The 20,446-nt window shown below is 41.9% G+C and overlaps 1 protein-coding gene and 1 long non-coding RNA gene across 7 annotated transcripts in view; one reads left to right on the top strand and one right to left on the bottom strand.

The window, feature by feature from the left end:
- The window catches only part of Sox6 (SRY-box transcription factor 6), a 618,663-nt gene that overhangs the window by 36,516 nt on the left and 561,701 nt on the right, over nucleotides 1-20,446 (top strand). For 2 of the 6 annotated variants that reach the window (XM_031387977.1, XM_031387981.1), the window contains exon 3: nucleotides 14,532-14,714. In XM_031387977.1, coding sequence (XP_031243837.1) covers nucleotides 14,532-14,714 — 183 coding nt within the window. Of the gene's footprint in view, nucleotides 1-14,531; nucleotides 14,715-18,758; nucleotides 19,268-19,619; nucleotides 20,006-20,446 lie in introns of those variants that run through there. The other 4 variants (XM_031387985.1, XM_031387994.1, XM_031387987.1 and 1 more) reach the window with 4 other exon arrangements.
- LOC116102835 lies at nucleotides 6,726-15,321 on the bottom strand. The gene is made up of 2 exons (XR_004123298.1): nucleotides 13,614-15,321; nucleotides 6,726-6,894 (listed from the first exon to the last, which is right to left on the bottom strand). It is a non-coding gene; the product is annotated as an uncharacterized LOC116102835 (long non-coding RNA).

Below are 20,446 nucleotides of genomic sequence, written 5' to 3'. Positions count from 1 at the left end.
ACAAAAGGGAAACAAGAATGTGATTTAATTCTATTTACTTAAAATATGTTTTTAAATGTTAACAAATAAAGATTTAAATCATTTAAACAAATTGAAATCATGTAACTTTTCTCATCATAATGCAATAAAAGTTAAAAAAAATATGGGAAATATAAAAAAACAAAAGCAAAAAAACAAACATACAAGATCAGTAATGAATTTGTCTAGAAAGATCAGTCAAGAAAAATAGTCCATTCACAACAGTCATAAAACATATTGAGGAATAAGCTGAATATGTTAGTGAAAGACTTCTGGAAAAAGCCAAAAACCCTGTGAAACACTGAAGAAGGAAACTGAAGAATACACTAGAGTATGGAAAGACATCCATGTTAATGCATGAGAACCAATATGGTGAAACTTGCTCTGTTTTCAAAGTAATCAACACAGAGTCCCTGCAGCCCCACCAAAACACAGAAACAGACAAAAGTCTTGAAATTCACATGGAAACACAAAAGACCCCAAGAGTTAAAGCAATGTTAGTAGAAAGAGCAATGCTGGGAGGGTCATAGTACCTGATGTCCAAGTATACCACTCACATGACCACGATAAAACCCTGGCCACTGACCCAGAAGCAGACACAATGATCTTGGAACAGAAGAGAGAAGCCAGAAACAAACCAACTCAATTACAGCCATTTGCTGTTGGGCAAAGGGGCCAAAATCAGCTCTTGGAGAAGTGATGGTTACCCCCAACAAATGCTGTGAGGAAATGGATGTAGATGAATGAAACAAGATTCCCCACCCCTTCCCTGAGCAAAAATCAAGTCAAAATAAATTAAGTATCTTAATGTAAGACTTGAAAGTTTCAGGTTACCATGGGAAAAAATAGAGGAAGCCCTTCAGGATGTCGACTTTCCAAATAGGACTCTAATAGCCCAAGAGACAATAGCAAGTATTAATGAATGGAATTACACAAAGCTAGAAAGCTCTATGCAGCAAAAGAAATAATCAACAGAGTGAAGTGCTGGCCTACAGAAGAAGTTCTTTGCCATCTATTAATCTGACAGGGGATTGATATCTTGACTATGTTATATAAAGAACTCAAATGCAAAACCCCACGTGCATTTGATCTAGTCAAAGAATAGGCAAGCAGATTGAATAGCCTCATTCTTTTGTGTGGTTCTGACAGTCTTCAGCAAATGTAATTTCTCTGCAGTAAGCCCAGCAGTGAGCTCCACGTTCTTTTAGTGTTAAAACCTGAATTTGTGGGGCTGGAGAGATGGCTCAGCGGTTAAGAGCACTGATTGCTCTTCCAAAGGCTCTGAGTTCAAATCCCAGCAACCACATCATGGGCTCATGACCATCTATAATGGGATCTGATGCCCTCTTCTGGTGTGTCTGAAGACAGCTACAGTGTGTACTTACATATAATAAAACCTGAATTTGTTGCGAGTCTTTTTGTCTTTTTCTCCTTATACTTCTGTGTATGCAGATGCATGTACATTGTAATAAATGCAAAAATGTTGAAAACTTCAACATTTTTGAGGCTATTCAATTTTCTTGTCTGGGGGGAGTCTTTAAAAAACCTTTTCCAATAACCTTAAAAATATTCAGTAGTTACAATGAGTATTATGCTTATTCTTTTAGAAAGTTTAAAAAGGTTTAATACAGGTTTCAGAATGCAGCATGCTGGTTGTTAGATTGTTGACTGTAAAGAGATTTAAGACAGAAAAAGAGACAGGAGTCTGATGTTTCAGCAGTCTGTACTGTGCGCATTGGCACACACAGTGAGGGGCAGCCTCTCTCCCATCTGGGTGGTTGAAGAACTACCAGAAAAAAGATAGCTTCAATCCTTTTTAGGGTCAGAAATGATCACAGCACAGAGCTGTTCCTCTCCAGTAGTCCCTTCCTCCAGTAAGGTACCCATCCAAGGAGAGACAGATTTGTGCCAACAGATGGCTGAGCGAGGTCAAACAAGATTATCTGTAAGCTTGTAGGGGTTCTGTTTTTCAGGGGAGACACTTTATCATTGGTGATGATCGCTATGGAGCTTTTGTGGTTTTTGTTTGTTTGAGGAAGGATCTTACTATGTACCAAGGCTGGCTTTGATTCCTGATCCTCTTTCCTTTGTCTGTCAGCTGTTTAAGAGTAAAGGCATGCACCACAGAGCCTGCTTCTATTTGTTAATGAACAAAAACACCAAGTGTGATTAAGGATAAATAAAAGTTATTACATGACAAAGAATTAGTGTCCTCTCTTCTTGTGACATTTTGTGAGAACATGTGTCAATTCTTTTCAGTTAGTAGTGCATAACTTCAGGACCCACAGTTTTAAGGAGATGTAGAGAACCCAAAATACAGAGTTTCAAGTAGTATTAGACAAGAATTATTGTCTTAATCTATTTTGTGTTAATATCACAAAATCCTGGGCACTGAGTAATATAGAAGAGAAATAAGCTTATTTAAGATTCAGTGACTTGAAGGTCCAAACAGCGTGGTTGCTGGTTTTCTGGTGAGTCCTGGCTGGTTGTCTCACCAAATGACGGGAAAGTGGTAACTGGCTAAGTGCTAGGAGGCAGATTTGTGTGTTCAAGGAAACAAGAAATCAGGAAAGAGTTAGGCTGCTGCTGCTTTCCTTGGCTTTCTCCTCTTGCAACCTACTGTCATGGGTTCACTTCTACCATATTTTTCCTAGCCTCTTAGGACAGAATTAATACACTTGAGAGACTGGAGACCTCAGGCCCTAAATACTTTCCATTAGGTTCCACTTCTAAAAAGTCTCACCACTCCAGACTTCAGACATGCAAGCTTTCCATGCATGAAGCTTTGGGGTGATGGGAAACCATGTCTAAACCATACCATAAATAACATGTATAGAAATTGACACCCAGAATAAAGATAATTGGCATTTTCTGGATACTTCTGGTGAGTCTATAATAGTAAGAAGTCCTCTAAAGTATAGTAGTTATCATGTTCATATCACATAACCACAAGGAAAGTTTTGGGCTACAATGTATAAGTCTGGACTTTTGAAGTTCAGGCTAGCATAAGTGCAGTAATGTCCCTAAAGTCTTAGACTCTATCCTTCAACACAACCATTGTCATTATTCAGTTAAGTTTTTGTTTTACAAATATTTGTAGCATTCTTCTTGCGTGCTGGGAATAGTTTTATATGTTTTTGAAATTACCTTTTCAATCCTTGTACTTAAATGGTTCTTTGTTCTTGCCTCTCAAGGCATGATGACTACCTTCAAAAGAAGGAAGTTGAGAGATTTGGTGGTCGCCAAGGGTCTTTGAGGACATGTGTCCTTCTGTAAGAGTAAGAAAGCCTTCCTAGAAGCTCCTGGATGAAGGTGAAGTTAAGGACACGGGAAACAAAGAAGAGGCTCACATTTCAGACAGTCATTTTAGAAGTTCCAACAGCTGATCAGCAGAATTCCAGCAAAGGGAAGAGAGAACCAAATAGGGATTAAAAAACATTTAAAGAGTGTCTGGAACTAAAGGCACCCAGAAAGAGAAAAGAATAGGTTGCATAGGATCAGAAATCAGCTGTCTCATTGTCACACTGAAGTCTAGAATACAGTGGCTAACAATCACAGAAGTCTAAGGGAAAGTGATTTTCAACCTATAATTCTATATACAAGCAATCAATAAAACGTCAGAATAGATACATTTTCTAATATGCAGCAAATATAATTTTCCTTCCATTTATTATTTTTGCTAAAAAAGTATTAGAGATTGGTCTCCAGGAAAATGAATTAAGGAAAGCAAGAAAAAGAAAGATGTGGAACCCAGTGCAGCAGAGTCTAACGGCAGGCACTAGTGACTGCAGTGAGGGCTGAGAGCAATCTGAGCTGAGGTAGAACACAGGGTCAGCCATTACAGTCAGGCCTCTCCAGCCAGCCAGAACCAACAGCAAGAGTATGTGCATACTAAGAGATTTGCTGTAAGGAATCTCTAAGATAGGGTATGTGATGAGAGATATTTAGGTCACTGGAGCATGTTCCAAAAGAAGATTATGGAGTCTTGGATCCTTCTTTTTGCTGTCATTGGCTTCTCAGAAATGAGGAAAGTGGTTTGTTCTACCATAAACTTCTGCATGTGAGTGCAGATGCCCCCAGAAGTCAGAGGTGTCAGATCCCTGGAGCTGAAGTCACAGGTACTAGGAACTGAACTCTGGTCCTCGGCAAGAGCAGTATGTATTAACTGCTGCATCATCTTTCCAGCCTCAGGTTATTACATACTGTATGGAGAAGTGAGAAGACATGAGAGAATTAAATACTCACCTGTCAAAATGGTTGTGGGCATGGACAAAAAGATATCAGCACGTGTGCAAAAGCTTACTGTACTTTAAAACGCATGGTATTTTAAAACGTGGAGCTAAATATCAAAAGAAAGCCAGAGGATTTGACTATGACTGCCTAGAATCACACATGTGGGAAGGAAAAGGGTGTGGCAGGGGCCTAGTATCATAAGTTTTTTAGTGTAATATTAGCTTTTATCATTTGCAAGCATTACTTTATGAAAATCAATTAAGAATAAAAAGCATAGTTCTTTACAAGTTAGCCTGGCAATGCACTTCTCAACTGATTTTTTTTTGTAACTAAGTAAAAATGTGTGTGTTTTAAAGATAAAAGAAATCAGGGCTTGGCAGAAAAATGGTTATACCTGATACATTTGGATTATGAACACAAGAAATTTCAAGGTTCCCTACTCTTTCTGATTGAATTTCATGGAGTCTTGTACAGACATATCTTGTAGGATATCTGCTATGCAGAGGTATTTTTTTGTTCTCAGCAGTTAGTGAAGAAATGGTGCTTAGTGGGCTGGAGAGATGGCTCAGAGGTTAAGAGCATTGAACTGCTCTTTTAGAGAGTCCAGGTTCAGTTCCCAGAATCTACATGGTGGTTTGCTGCCCTCTATGAGGTGATCCAATGCCCTCTTTTGGCCTACACAGGCATTGCATGTATGTGGTATACAGATATATAGGGGAAAATAACCATAAATGTGAAATAAAAATAGTTCTTAAAAAAAAAAAGAAGTGGTACTTAGAAAGCAGGGATGAAGTAAATGGAGAATTGTCAGTGCATGAACTCTTGGACATAATGGGAAATCCTGCAGTTGAGTGATCTTTGTAAGAGATTTTAAAAGTTTGCTGATATATTGACATCTTGTCTCGTATAGTGTCATCCAGGACTCTAGCTCATCTCTATGGACACCCATGCATGCTCAGCAAAGATGCTATAATACTCCCACTTCTGGGTAGACTCTGCCTCTTGTGACAGTTGAATGACCACTTCTTTCCATGGATCTGATGTAGCATCCAGTCATTGCAAAAAGGATGACAATCATTTTTGAGGGTTGTCTTCTCTATACATGTGGGATGCAGACACCATGATTTTTTTTCGTATTCTTCTTGGATCTTAGCAACCATATTTAACAGCCTAGATATGGCTCGATTTTCTTAGTCCTCCTGAGCACATCACAAAATAATTTTCAGTAGGACTTGAGCACTTGGTGGGAAATGCAGTAGAATATCAGCTACTGAGTTTGTAACTCTGCTTATGTAGTAGAATGTAGTAGAATGTAATTCCATGTAAGGAATTACATTCAGAAAAAAACATGACAAGTTGAAAACATAATTAGTTACAGACTGAAAGTATCATTAGTTAAAAATGCATGCAATACACAAGACCTATAAGCCATTTTGGCTTAGCAATCCAGTCCTTGTTGGTCTCTTACTTGTGTCTTTCATGTTCATGTGGCTGACTGGAAGTTCATTGTGGATGCCTAGCATCTCAATAGAGGGTCTTAACAATCTCCAGGGAAAGATGAATATTCCTGGCCTGCCAGGAATTTCTATTGACTATGTACTACTTTTGTACCCATGCAAAGTTGAAGAATTGTAAGTTAGACCACCATAAATTGGAGATCCCCACAATTACAGACCAAAAGAAGTCTGTTCATTGCAAGATACCTCTTCTGTATGTTCATAAATATTAGTCATCTTGGTAGAAAACATTTATATTTTGATGGTTTTTCAGATGTAAGGATGAAAGTAAAAGCAGGATGCTAAAGTTCACACTCTATGTGCTCATATTTGTTAGAGAATAAAAGAATAGTACTTCTAATAACTGTTGGAGAAGAATCCATGCAATAATAGGAAGCAGAGTAAACATAAGAACAAGTTAATATGATACAATCCAAAGTTATCAAAGAGACTCTTAAATGAGAACTGCCTCTGTCCTATTGGCCTGCAGGCTTGTCTGTGAGGCATTTTCTTTTTTCTTTTCTTGGTTATTTTATTTATTTACATTTCAAATGTTGTCCCCTTTCCTGGGCCCATCCCCCCTCCCCTTTGCCAAGCCTGGTATAGCTGTCCTCTGAGAGGCTCTGCCAGCACCTGACTAATACAGAGGCATTTTCTTGATTGCTGATTGATGTGGGAGGGCCCAGCCCACTGTGGAAGGAGCCATCGTTGGACAGGTGGTTCTAAGCTGTATAAGAAAGGTACCTGAATGTAAGAAAGAGCAGAGAGCAAGAACATATGCCAGCTTTCACTGTTTGCACAATGAGGGGTTGTGACCTGGAACTAGAAGGTAGATAAACCCTTTCCTTCGTAAACAGTGTTTATCATAGCAATAGGAAAACAAACTAGAGCATTCTGGTAAACATAGAATGTAAAAGTGTCTCCAGTGCTGGTGTAGAAAGTGGGTTCCACTTCCTGTCATTTTGGAAGATCTTCTGAATTTTTTTTTTGTTTTTTTGTTTTTAAAATCTATATAGATAATTCATCCTCACAAGAAAATGCCAGTAATATTTGAGAGGCCAAGTCAGGATGACTGAAAGTTCAAGGCAAGCCTGGACTGGATTACATATTGAACTCCATCCAGGTTATCCAGAGATGTAGTAGGGCCCTGGAGAGAGAGAAGGAGTGTAGGTATCAGTGATGAAAGTGAATCTTTTATTAACTTTGCAAAATACTTCTAGAACATTAGCAGATAAAATACTATCCTAAATAGTTATTTGAAAATGAGAATGAAAGTAAAAACTTTGGAATTCCATCAGTAAAGTTTTGACTATATGAAAGTCGTTTTAAAAACAAACTCAAGCGGTTTTACAAACTTCTCCCTGTTGTATATTAAATATTATATGAGGATTGGGTCATAGAGAAGACTGTTAGAGATTTCAGTGATCTTTTAGCTAACAAAATAATACCAAGGGCTAAAATATTGTTGGCTAAAAGAGTTTCCTTTTCCCTTGTGTTAAGTATCATGCTCTTAGTACACATTGCAATGCTCATGTAATGTTCAACTTACATTGCAAAACACCCTTTCTTAATTGAATGAAGTATGTGAATGCGTTTGATATGTTATCATAATTTGAGAGCTAATTGAAAGTTCATGTGGAAATATATTTAATTTCAACAATAATATTCACAAGAATAAATATCTACTAGCTAGTGAGTATTTACTAAGTACTAGGGACAAAATTATCTGTCACATTTTCCCATATAAATAAAAACATTAGTTGTAATAGTATGTATATGTTTTAGTGCATTAAAAGATGTTCTTAATTAGATATTTATGCTCAGTTTATGTTCATCAAGGAAATGTTACAAGTTATGTTTCTTGCTTCCTTTTTCTCTTCACTGTGCTTCAAAAATACCTTTTCCATTTTGACAAATATGAAAAGCTTCAGAGGTCACTTTAGAGAATAACCATGTGGGCAACAGCAATGCTGTAGTTGTGGGCTCCACAGAGTTCCATTCACTCTCTCCAGAGTTCCTCACAAACACAGGCCTGATTAGATTTCATTTGCTGTCTGTAGTGGATACCACACACAGTCACTAAGCTATAGGCAGGAGATAAATGCTGCAAGAAGAAGGCTCATTACAAATGCATATTTAAAAATGTAAACATTAAAAATATCTAGTACGTACTTGGTTCAATAGATAATAATACCAAAACTATCTAAACTCTGAGCATCAGCAGTGTTTGCAGTTTATTTCTGGTAACAAAGGCCTATGATTATCACATATAACTTTAAAAAATATTCACTTGTAACTTTCCCATGTCACGCCTTGTTACTGTTTTCAAGGTCACATGGTTTTCAGCTTCCTTGTATTTTCTTACAATGGCGCTGCAGTTGCTAATGTGGTCTCTCAGTTCTGTATGCACCAAACACCTGCCTTACTAAGACAAACACATTGACAACAGTGAGTAAAACTTGGTGAGACAGATTGTGTAAAGCACAGACCCTGTGCTGCAGCTAACGTGCTATGGAGCCCTTGCCATTATGAATGTGCATTATGACTACATTGTACAAAGTCCTGGTATGCAAATGTGTAGCATTCAGAGAAGTGAAATAATTCTGTGTTATTATTATCTTTGTAAATTACATCTGAAGAGTTTTTGAGGACTTTACGATGGCAGTTTCTATAGTCATAGTCACGCAGTATGTGTAGCACAAAGTGTTTTTCTTTCTTTATTAACAATAAGTGAGCCAATGAAAATGCTTTTTCAATACATACCCGGCAAGCAGTTATCTGGCTTTTCATTCTTACTATCCACAAACCATCCTTTATCATCTCTTAAGACAGCATAGGAAACAGCTTTGTAAACATCTGCTTTTCATTGTTAATTGTCAGGAAAACTGGCATTTAAATGTGTTGGAATTCTCTTAATCCTATCAAGAAGGCTATGTTCTATGCATTTCTATTTCCTTCTCAGGTTGTTTCTCAGACTGTAAAAACATGCCACTCTCCATTCACTTCTCAAAAATCACTTGTACAAGTACAACATTTTCATTGATGCTTTCATGAAATTTCTTTCTGCAATTAGTTGAAATATTACTAACAAAGGCTAAGTTACATAAAAATATGCAATATAAATATAGACTTTAAGTATATACTATATACTTAAAGATTTCATGGGTGTATTTGTATTACGTATTGAAATGTTTAATGATAGAAAATATAAGGAAAAGGATTTGGTAGAAAAAAGACAGATTAATTTAGGACATGAAATCTTCTGTCTTTAGGAAACACGCTTTATTTTCATAGGCTTTTTCTGTTCCAATAATTGAGCCATTAATGTCATAGAGACTCCCTGGCACTGATATACTATGAAGGCATTTGCAGTAATGTAGTGGCACTTCTTTCTAAATCAGAGGCTCTGTTGAAATAATCACTAAAAATATTAAAATTCTGTTCTAGTTGTTCTGAATTTATAATGTGAAACCAACTGCACCCATCTCTCAAGAACATAAAGAGCATCCATAATTTAATAATTAACTAACACATAATAACCAATAATTTTTGTTACCTATAAATAGGCCTGTGTAACAAGAGTAAGGAATACTAAGAGAAGTAGCTGATTGTTAATAAAAACTTTTTTCAGAATGTGCTCATTTAAAGCATTTTATAACCTTTATTAAATTGCCATCTTACTATGCAATTAGAATGTATTGTTATTTTTCTTTCTTAAAAACACTTGCACTTTATAATTTTCTAAGCTGGTAGGAATTGGACTCTCACTGCATTTCTTTTGCTTTTTAAACTTGTATTGGAGTGATGTAGAACTAGGCCTTATCACTGCATAGAAAATTAATTTAAATGGCATATTGTTGCAGTTTCTATGACAACCATATCATGATGCTCATGTTCTTAAAAATTTATAAACTATAATCTGAAGTATGCTAATTCTAGTGAGTGTGGCAACAGTTATTTACTTAATATTCATTTTAGTACTGAGCTTCATCAACTTTGAAAGTTAGGTGATTAACATGCTGCATACAATCCAAAGAGGTTTTATATGAGCGTTTGGGTTTATGTATTTCCCTCAGAAGCCTACAGTTACTGAACTTTTAAGCATGTATAAAAGAACCTTTCATTCCCAGTTTTCTTGAAGAGATAGGAATGAATATGGGGGTGAGCACATGCTGCAGACTTTCAACATGGCTGGTTTTCTCTCCACCCCTACTGAAAAGGCAATATACTCAAACTAATGTAAAAAAATCTAATAAAAACTAAAAATTCAATAACATCCAATGAGCTACTTAAGCAATAATGACTATCCTTGGGAACACTGGCTCATTCCCTTCTTGAGTTCAAGAAGCTCACATTGCTATTGTATAGTTATAATATATGATAATGACATGTATCATCAGTTTAAGGATATTTGCCTAGCACTGATATAAACATTTTGATTTAAAATATAGCTTGAATTTTTTTTAGGATTGATTTAAAAAAAAAGTATGCTATTTTGTCTATGGCTTATAACCATGGACTCTCTTGTTAAATAAAGATGCTTTTAGATATATCACTTGATAAATTAGAAATGTATAATTTTAAAATTTGTATTTTAGAGATGTATATAATTTGTTGGTTGATAAAAATAAGTATAATTTAATTTAAATAGTATATACTGAATAAGATAATTTAACATCAGGTGGAATTATCAAACATCAAACACAATATTTTTGCTGACATTTTATAAAAGTCATTTTTAACTAGTGTTCATTGAATTATAAAAATGCAAAACATAGATCCTTGGTTAACATGCTTTTAATTATTTGCTTTTCACATGTTAGGCTCTCAGTGAATGTAACAGAAATCCTATACTTAGACATTTTAAAAAGCAATCTGTGGTTTTAAAAGAGAGATTTTTAAGTACCAAATTTTAAAATTATAGGACACCAAATTCAGTTTTAAAAACACAATGCATAAAACATAAAATTCCTAAAGCAAATAATCAAGCTTCTGAAGAAAGGTAATATCAGTAAGCTGCTTAGCTGGCAGCTACTGGTGAGCAGGACCCTTGTCTGTCTTTTATGAGGCAATTACAATAGGTGTCATATTGATTTGCCCACTGTTCCCTGTGTAGCTCGAGTATATACTAAATGGAATGACAGTCATCTTAGCAAGTGGCGAACTTAAGGTATGGAAGGAAGGTTTAGTCAGTCAGCAGCACCTATGAGGTAGTGCGAATGCTTTTCACTTAATGGTGAAAAGGTAACACAGTATCATCTCACTGGGAGTTAGAGTGAGGGAAGTTTACTGCTGTGTTTGAAACATAACTTTTCATTGTATCCCTCAGCCCTGTGTGTGTTAAATGTGTAAATTGTTCAGATCACTTTTATTTTGGTTAAAAAACCCCCAAATTTCATGTAGGATTTTCAAAGAAACGTTTGGGTGTGTGATAAGCCTTTCTATTTCATATGACTGTTGCAGTGGCATCCAGTGGTAAAGCAGCTGTAATCCTGATGTATTCTTTCATGGAGCATTTCAAAAAGGTTAGCTTGATGTTTTTAAAGTATAGCTGATTTATATGGGTTTTGCTGTGGTAGTAGAGGGTTACAATGGTTTCCTATCATATCCTTTATTTTTGATGGTGTAATTTCATTATATTTTCCCATTTATATTCTATTTATAGTAATATGAAGTATGCCCATTGAATAATGTCAGCTTATATTGCAAAGATTTTTGTTTAAAAATTATGGAATTGGTCTCTGCACATTCAATGTGTTTTCCAGTTTCTTTGATATTTCTACCTAAGCTTGGTCTCTGCCAGTCATGTTGGCTCTAGTGTATGCCCGGCTCATTTAAGGTAAAATGAATGGCCAGTATTATGTATAGCAAAGCCAAGCTTCCTTTGAGTTAAGGCTCTGGGGCATTGTACAAGCCTAATGTTCTTCCATGAAGTTGGCCCACCCCACTGTGACTAAGAAATGAGATGATTTGAGGGCTATTACATACTTACGATTTTCATAGTGGATTAGAATAACATTACTTAGCACAGGTGTTTCTGTAATTGGGATTCCCTGGGAAAATTCAGTACTGTATTCAATAACACTCAGGTTTTCACATGAGTGAAGGCACTGTTGATTTGCTGGGCTGTGGCATGAATCAGGAGAAGGGTCTGGCTTCGAGGTTTGTTGCTTCTCCTTTCAGAGAAAACATTTCCTGTTGGCCATTAGCATCATATTGCTGTGGACCTATTTACACATTTTCTTTCATTTATTTATTGCTGGCCAAAAAGTGGAGGCCGCAGCTGGTGTCAGCCAGTCCTGGTTTAAGCTTTCATATAACTCAAAATAGTTCCCAAGTTTCCTTTTTCTTAAACAATTCTTCTTTTATAAAACACCATATTTAAATAACACTTAGGTACCCAAGCAGCAGTGAAAAGTCTCAGAAGTGTTTAGAGCAGTTCTCTGAGGAGAACCTTTGGGATGGCCTTGTAAGATGCCTCCAAGCCTTGAAGACAGTTGTCCAGGAATAACAAAGAACAACTGCAGTAGGTTGTTGCAAGATTCAGCAAGAGGGCTCTTAAAACCCTGATATCCAAACAGCAAATATATTTGCAGAGGAGTGAAAATGGGCATAAGAAGATGGAAGCAGGTGATACAATTAATAGCACACTAATGTTTTACCAAACCTTTTCTTAAGGTGCCCAGAAGCCCTGAGTTTTTGGGAAATGGGACTCAGCTTTTGCAGCAGATAGCTATGCTGTCTCAACGTTCCTCTCTTGTTCTCAGTTCTCATCTTGAAACTTCTGCTTATGACCATAGGGTTGCGTGCATCTCTAAGTACCTTTGTCTCCCCTCGAAGAGCAAGCAAAGGAACTCAAGAGAGGCCGAGTACGCTCTGAGCCATGCCCTCCATCCTGTAGGAGCTGAGGCTGTGTCTTCCTCAAGCTAGCTACCCATCCTCTGCCTGAGTAGTTAGTGCTGAAAGTTCTCAAACCGCAGTCCCAGTCTCGGATCTGTTCTCTAACCCCAGGTTTGTAGTTTAATGAGAGAATGCACCGGGTATTGGCACTAGCTACTTTGCAGGTGTCGCTCTGCCATTTCCTGATCCGGGTTTCCCAGCAGTACGGCTTCCCGGACTCCTCCGCTCCAGGGGAACCTTCGTGGGCTTTTCTTTTAAACTGTCCGGGAGGTCGTCCTGGCTGCCAGCTCCGTCTGCATGATGGGTCTTGGTGGCTCTAAACCTAGCGCACTCTTGCGCTCCACCTCAAGGTGGCGACCGAGGCACGTAAACAAAGGCTGCACTGGCAGTTGGCACCCGTGGGCTCATCCACGAATCCCAGTTTCCCAGCTGCTCCTCAGAGAGCTGAATTGACTGTTAAAGGGGCCCTTGTAGATGGGTCGTTGGGCCGGAATGTCAGCCGTGCGTTCGTGAGTGACTGAATGACTGAGTGACTGTGTGTGTATTTGTACACGCGCACGCGTCGCCTGTGCTTGTGTATCGGCCGAAGCAGGCAGAAGCGCTTCTAGGATGGAAACTCTAGCCCCAACCCGTTTGGGACGCTGGGGCTTTCCTGGCATCACCTGAGCCTGCAGGCCTCCCGCGACCTGGCTGGCCGGGGCTTCCGCCCACTGTGCGACCCGAGTACCCTGGGTCAGTGAGCAACTGGCAGGACAGAGGGTCTGATCGCTGTCGCAAACAGCAGGTTTGCAGATCTCTGTTCAGTGACACCCACGATTTATGAGTGGCTCCGGAAAATACAGCTCTTTGCTGCACTGGAGTCCTCTAGGGTGCGCGCAGGCCGACCCTAGGGGTATGGGTAGTGTGGGCGGGGAAGAGAGACACGGACAGTGAAAGAATAAGCATGCGACAGTCATACAGTCTTACCTCTGGGACGAAGGACACGGTTCCTAGAACTGCGATCTGCATGGCCAGTGTGCAGCCCAGCTGTTTCTCCCGTAGGCGCTTCCCGCCTAACACCGCCTTCTGATTAACTTGGATAGGGCTTGAGCTGCCCCCTCCTTTTTTCCTTCCCTTCTTTTCCTTTCCAGACATCGCTTTAACTCAACCCAGGGCATATCCAGAAGTCAGTTCCGTATAGAGCTTCCATTCAGTCGTGGGGGGTGGGAGGGAATCCGGTATACAGTTTCTCGTAGGCAGATGGAAGAACTAGATGGTTACGGGACTTTGGAGGGGTGCATAGGAATGGCACGGGGTGTTGGTGGCAGCGAAAGACAGTTTCTTTTGGGTCTTCGCATTGCCGCAGGTAAGACTCTCAGATTACAGCTGCCCTCCTGTAGAATCACAGTGGTGGGCAAGCGGAGGGCGCTCTGCTGTTGAGAGGGGAGTGGAAGAGGGTGGAGTGGGAGAAGAGGGCTCTGGACAGGCTCCACCGGCACGCATTGTCTTGGTTGGTGTCTGTGCCGGGCGCTCAGCTGAAGTCTTTGGGAGCTTTTGAACAAGGTAGACCCTCCAATACCCTCCCCCACTCTCTAGACTGTGTTTCAAAAGACGCGAATAGCTCTAAAATAAGTTTAATTTTTTTTGTCGGACTTCCCGTTCGAGATGTAAAAAGGATCAAATAAATGAAACTTTATTTGACTGTGGAGTTTATCCAGAGACTCAGCGACATCTCTGGTCTTTGGCCTTATTCTAATTCTATGGTAGTAATTACCCTTCGTTTCTTTAAGTGCGATAGATTTATTGCCTTAGAGACTATGCACAGTTTGATTGAATTATTCATTTTTTTCTTTGGTGTAGACTGCATCTGGGGACTCTGATGTGACGTGTAGATTTTTTTTTCAGGAACAAAGGGAATGTGGAAATGAAAGAGAGAGGGAGAGAGAGGCTGGCAGATGTAATGAGACGCGGTGAAGGTGTACGCAGACGGGCACTCCCACGCCTCCTCCCTTCGGCTCTCACTGCAGCCCTGGGTAACTCGCAGGCTAACACAAACAGCTTTTCTCCCGCAGCCTGCCCTCTGTCACTGTAAGTACATCACCCTTCTCTTATCAGCATGCAGATTCCAGCCACGCACTCCCTCGCCTTGGCTTTGCACCTTTGACAGCAAAAGCACATTGGGAAATTAACTTTCCTAAGCTAGGAAAGGCATGTCTAGAAAACTTACTTTTTATTTATCTTTATTGTTCTTTGAAAACAGAAGTTCATGCATTTTTACCACTTTCCATACCTTTGTGACGGTGCTCTGTTGCTCTTGTCACTGTGGCTGTGCTTTTTCTCAACTGGATGACTCTCAGATTCAAATGAAATTTAATGTTGTTCTCCATCCGTTTAAAGTCCAGGTGCAGTGCCTTGTTCTTCTGCGAAATGATATCTTAAAGGACGAAGACTATTACTTACGGTTTGCTTTTGTTGCTGAAACCCGAGTTCCAACCTCTTTGAGGCACTGACTGTCCCAAGGGCACTGTTATTTGGGAGTTGATATTATCTGCTTCTCCCAAACTTAAACAAAGTGCCACGGGCTGCTGGAGCGTTCGGGTGTTTGTCATCCAGGGTTAAGGAGATCAATGGTGAAAACTTTTCTCCACGCTGTAATTAAAGTTTTTCAACTTCTTCCCTTTTGCCTGTTACACTCTTTCACATACTCTTCGTTTTGTTAAAAGTTCTCATTGGTGTTTTGGAGTGAGTGACATATTTGTCCTGTTTACACAGTAGCCATGAAACCCTTCCTGTGAGAAGTTGGCCACCTTAAGATGAAGTCATGTAGGTTTGAAAGATCCGCCCGGTTGGTTAAGAGAGCCTTTCAAAGGGAGAATTCGAGGTTTTAACGGCTGTCCTTTCCTTTCCTTTCCTTTCCTTTCCTTTCCTTTCCTTTCCTTTCCTTTCCTTTCCTTTCCTTTCCTTTCCTTTCTTCCTTTGTTTTTGTTTGTTTGTTTCTTTCTTTTTTTTTGCGTGGGTGTTTTAAATAATAACTTCTGAAGCAGGATTAATTGCGTTGCCCTTCCCAAGTTCAGGGGGAACCTCTCTCCAGGAACCGTGCGCGCCTTGTCTCTGCCAGTTCGTGCCTCTTCTCTCGAGGTGCGAGGCCAAACTTAACAAAGCCGAGTTGCCTTTGGTTTGTCGAGGTGCAAAGGGACACAAACACAGCGGGCGCCCAGGCAGCAACCTCAGCAGGCAGGTAAGTCAGCCCCACCCGCTAGCCTCTTCTCTTCTCAGTCCTGGCATTTCAAAGCCTGGGTTCGTGTCGAGCTGGCTCCAGACCCCAGGAGAAGTGAGCTTGTGTGTTCCAGGATTGGGATGCGGTGTCGGGTGCCCTTCATAGACTTCTTGGAACCCGCAGACGGTGCGGATCAGGTGGAAAGCCCACATCAGCGGGTGCCTGGCTCTCTGCCTCACACACTGTGTAGTACAGCTGGTGCTCAAGGCTTTGGAGGAAGCCCTTAGCAAGCACACACCCCTACTTCCCTCGGGGCACATGTCACCCAGTGCAGTCTAGATTGTGAAGCCCAGACCCCAAACTGTAGTTTCCTTCCTTTGGGACGCAATATTGTCACCTGCTCTGGGTTGTTTGCCCCTCAGCCATCTACTTTTGTACTAGTTTATGACTTGAAATCTAAAAAGGTCTCTTGAGCTCCTTTTCAGAAGGCACTAAGGCCTTGGATCACAGAAATCTTGGTTTTCTTTTCCTTCTTGCCTCCCACCAGCCCAGCGGCCTGCTTTCTGGTCGGCTGGGTCTGCTTCCCAGATCCCAGAGTACTCTGTGATTTGAAAAGACCAATGTGCTGGTGTTGGGAAAGCCAAACCTGCCTCAGCAATTAGGAGGAACCCAGTGGCGCCCATGTTTGCTATGCAATGGCTCATCTGTTTGAATGGCTCTTCCCTGCGAACTGGTCTTTGACACCTACCTATCTGGGCGCTTCTCTTTGCAGACTTTTAGGGCAGGTCATTTGGTTTGACCTGTAGGATTTGGACAGGGTTTCTGGCACCTGAATTTGAATTCTAAGGAAGGCAGCTGAGGCAGCTGAAGAGTTCAAGGCTCAGGAATTCAGAGCTGGGCCAGGTGGAGCCTTGCTCACACACAAATGGGAGATGCTTCCTCAGATGGAAGTGCAGATTTGGCCTTTCCCTATGGGTGTTAGGTCTAAGGACGGTCTAGTGTTAAAAATCTGGCCTACTAGGTGCTGGAGATTACCCCTCATGGGTTTCTAGTTCCACTACCTGGAGGCAGTTGTGAGCAATGGAAATCACAAAATTTCTTGCCCAGGACTACTTTCCTCCCAACCAGCCTTCAAGCCATTTTAACATACAGCCTCTAAATTCTGAACCCTCCAGCTCTATGTTTCCTATAGAGCAGAAACAGCCAGACTCTTGCCCTCTTTCAGGCTCAACCTAGGTGTGCTTTCTACCTCCATCACACCTCTCTCTTGTCTGGAGTTCATATAGAAGCTAATTAGCATGGAGTATACATTAGGAGCTAGTTCCTTCCATTGCCTGGTTAACAAAGACGAGGCTTTCTCTCTTTTATTCTTGCCTCTATCTATGGGAGGTCTTCCTCTTGTTAGTCATCTTTCCTGCTCCTTCTGTTTACTGCAGGATCTCCCCTTAGAAGGCATCTCCAAGGAACTCTCTTTTGTCACTTTCTACAAAGTAGAAACCTTTAAAGTCTTTGCAGTTTATATTGATTAACTAGAACCTTGCTCCTAGCTTTGTTCCTGATGTAAGTCTCCACTGACCTCAGTTTTTTGTTTTTGTTTTTTGTTTTTCCCTGGGCCTTGCTTGAGGCAGGCCAATCTCACCTTTTTTTTGCACACTGCCTCTTGCCAGCAACCTGATGAGGCCACAGATAGTTTTCTCACTTACATCTTTCTCTTTTCTTAACTACCGACACCATCAATGTTCTCTCCGTTTCTGGTCCTTCAGTTGTCTCTCTTCATTTAGGCATTCTGCATCTGCCACACTATTAGTCCACCCTACACATGACTCAAAAGGAGATCTTGAGCCCAGCTAGGGCTTTTACTGGGGGGGGGGCAGTGCTTTTCATGAAATAATTGTTTATGTCTGAACATGCAATTTTATGTGATATTCTGGTCCATTTGAAACTTTTCAGCGTCTCCAGGCTCCAGCTCAGTCATCTGAGATTGTTCCTTCTAGTGTGTCTTTGCAAGGCTGAGTTAATGCACATGTGTCACCCACTCAGCTCCACAGAATAGACATTCAGCCATTTTATTTATTGTTGTACAGGTATGAAGCAATTTGCACATATCTTTTTATAGAAAGTTTATCCTGTGAACTCTATCAGTCATATGGCCTTCAGGACAAGGCTACCCACAAAGTTAGGGATTTGTTATGCCAATTTCTTTTTCTTTCAGTTTTTCCTATATTGTTTAAGTTTTTCTTCCCCATTCACTGAGGTTCTACGCATTGATGGTTTTATGATCGCTGTTTCCTGCATCTTTTTCTCTCCACTCTGCTGACTACTCTTTCTCATCTGCACTACTCACCTCCAAAGCCACTTTTCTTCTCCCTGGTCCACGTCATGTCATTCCCTGTCCTTCTCCTAAGGGTGTTTCCCTCACTCACTATGACCTTCTAGTTCAGTATCCGTATTTTTTAACCTTCAGACTGTGCCACCTCCTGTCACTTAACTTTTCTTCGGAAGCTCAAAGATCCATCCCCACTTTCCTCCCAACTGACGTCCTTGCTTCGCCTTTGCTCCTTATTCTCAGAGCTGCCTACCTCTCCCGCTTCACTTTACCTTTTTCTTGGTTCCTTCTCCAGCAGTCCCAGCCCCTAGCAATGCTCCCTCTGTTATTTCTTTTCAGCCTGCTTCGCCCCACCTAGTTCTTGTTCCTTGTCCCCTCTTGCTCGGAATCGCCCTCTTCTTCATCCCCCTGTAGCCGTTACTTCACTCTCTGCGTCCCGGGGCGCGTTCTCTAATTCCAGTCTCTGTTCTAGCCGATCTCTCTGCCCTCCTCTCTCAGAGGCTTGCTCTTGCCTCTGCCTCCTGCTCTCCCCTCCCTTCTTCCCCAGCCCTTCCCCCTCCCTCCCAGCCGCCCCGCCTGGCTTGCTGCCTCCTTCGCCTCTTGTCTCATCTTGCCTGTGTTGTCTGGGAGGGGAGCCCTGCCTCCTCTCCCTCGCTCAGATCAATGCCCTGGCCACTCACTTTCTGATGTTGCACGACGGGAAATGCTTTGAATACTTACGACATGGCCGCTCACACTGATTGCCAAGATTGACAGCACTAACCATCGCCTTCACTTGTTTCAAGGGGGGAAGCCCCCTGTCACCCGGCTCCGCGTGCACCTCCTGGCACCCCGGCAGCAAACTTGTGCGCTCAGCGCTCCCCCCAGGGCCCGGGACAGGACACCCCCGCAGACTTGAGTTAACGGGCGACGGGCCGGGGCCGCAGCTCTGGGGACCTGCTCCCTTGCTCCCCAGGCTCAGCTAATTGACCTAGCACCGACTCCCCTTTCTTTAATTTTTAAAATTTGTATCTTTCCCTTTTTCTTTAATGTCTTTTACTCCCGCGGCGCAGCGCACAAGGAGCCCTCCCGTGAGGTACCATCCTGGAGCCCGCCCAGGTAACCGGGACGGAGCGAGCGAATTAAGAGAGCGAGGGAGGCTGAGTGAGAGAGCAGCAGTGCGAGCTACCTGTTGGGGCTCTGGAGGGGGCAGGGGACAGGAACCCCGCGTCAGGCTGGGCACCGGCCTCAGCGCCTCCCACTCCTGCCCTTCCCGGCACCTCTGGGGTTAGTTTCTCTGCGCGGGGACGGCGGCTGGGGTGGGACAGCGGAGGGACGCGAGGCAGGCGAGCGCAGCCCTTGGCAGAGCCACGGCTGGCCCGGAGGGGACTGGGAGGAGGGCGCTCGGCGGCGGGCAGGCAAGCGGGCGAGCCGAGGTAAAGAAAGGGGCCCGGCGCTGCTCGCTTGCTGTGGACACGCTGTTCCTCAGGATGCCTGCCTCTCTCGGAGAGTTGTGTCTTACTCCGGAGGCTGTGACAGATCTGCGTGGCGGGTTTCTGGTTTTCTTGCCCCCACCCCTTCCCCAAATCACTCCGAGAAAACACATGTTGTAGCCGCAGATAACTGTGCGTAGGACACCGAGGCGAAAGGGCAGGGAGAGACAGCTAAAGCCACCTTTGACAGCAGAAGTGTTATCGCCATCGCAAGTATTCGTCCGGAAATCTGTCTGCCCTCTTGGCCCACCTAATTCCTCCACCTTCGCCTCCCCAAGTAGATAAATCTATAGAAGTGGGAATGAGATGAAAAAGAAGTCAGGTGGCTTAGAGAGTGAATTGTTAAGTCTCCGTAAAGTTCGAGGTAGGTATTTCATGGAAGTTCGCACAAATGTGGGATGGAAGAAGTTCGTGTGCCCACTGTGTTGTTCTCTCCTCTCTCTCTCTCTCTCTCTCTCTCTCTCTCTCTCTCTCTCTCTCTCTCTCTCTCTCTCTCTCTCTCTCTCCCTCCTTCTCCCTCCCTCCTCTCCTGTCCTCTCCTCTCCCCCTCCCCTCTCTCTCCTCTCTCTTCCTACCCTCTCTCCCTTTCACTCGCTCCTTCTATCCTCCAACTTAGGGTTCAGATGGGGCTCTTGGATGGCAATGCCCTTTGTACCCACAAGAGGGCAACATATTGAGGGCTTTGTGAACACTGGATCTTTCATCGCGGCATGCTTGCTTGGGTTTTGAGAAACTTTTAGCGAAACTTTCAAAGTGATTTTTCATGTTATTCATAATATCAAAAAGTAAAGTCATAAAAAAGAAG

This window comes from Mastomys coucha, unplaced genomic scaffold (genome assembly GCF_008632895.1).
Source record: "Mastomys coucha isolate ucsf_1 unplaced genomic scaffold, UCSF_Mcou_1 pScaffold21, whole genome shotgun sequence".
Taxonomy (NCBI): domain Eukaryota; kingdom Metazoa; phylum Chordata; class Mammalia; order Rodentia; family Muridae; genus Mastomys; species Mastomys coucha.
Note: the sequence above shows the minus strand (reverse complement) of the source record. Positions and strands in the feature narration are given on the sequence as shown.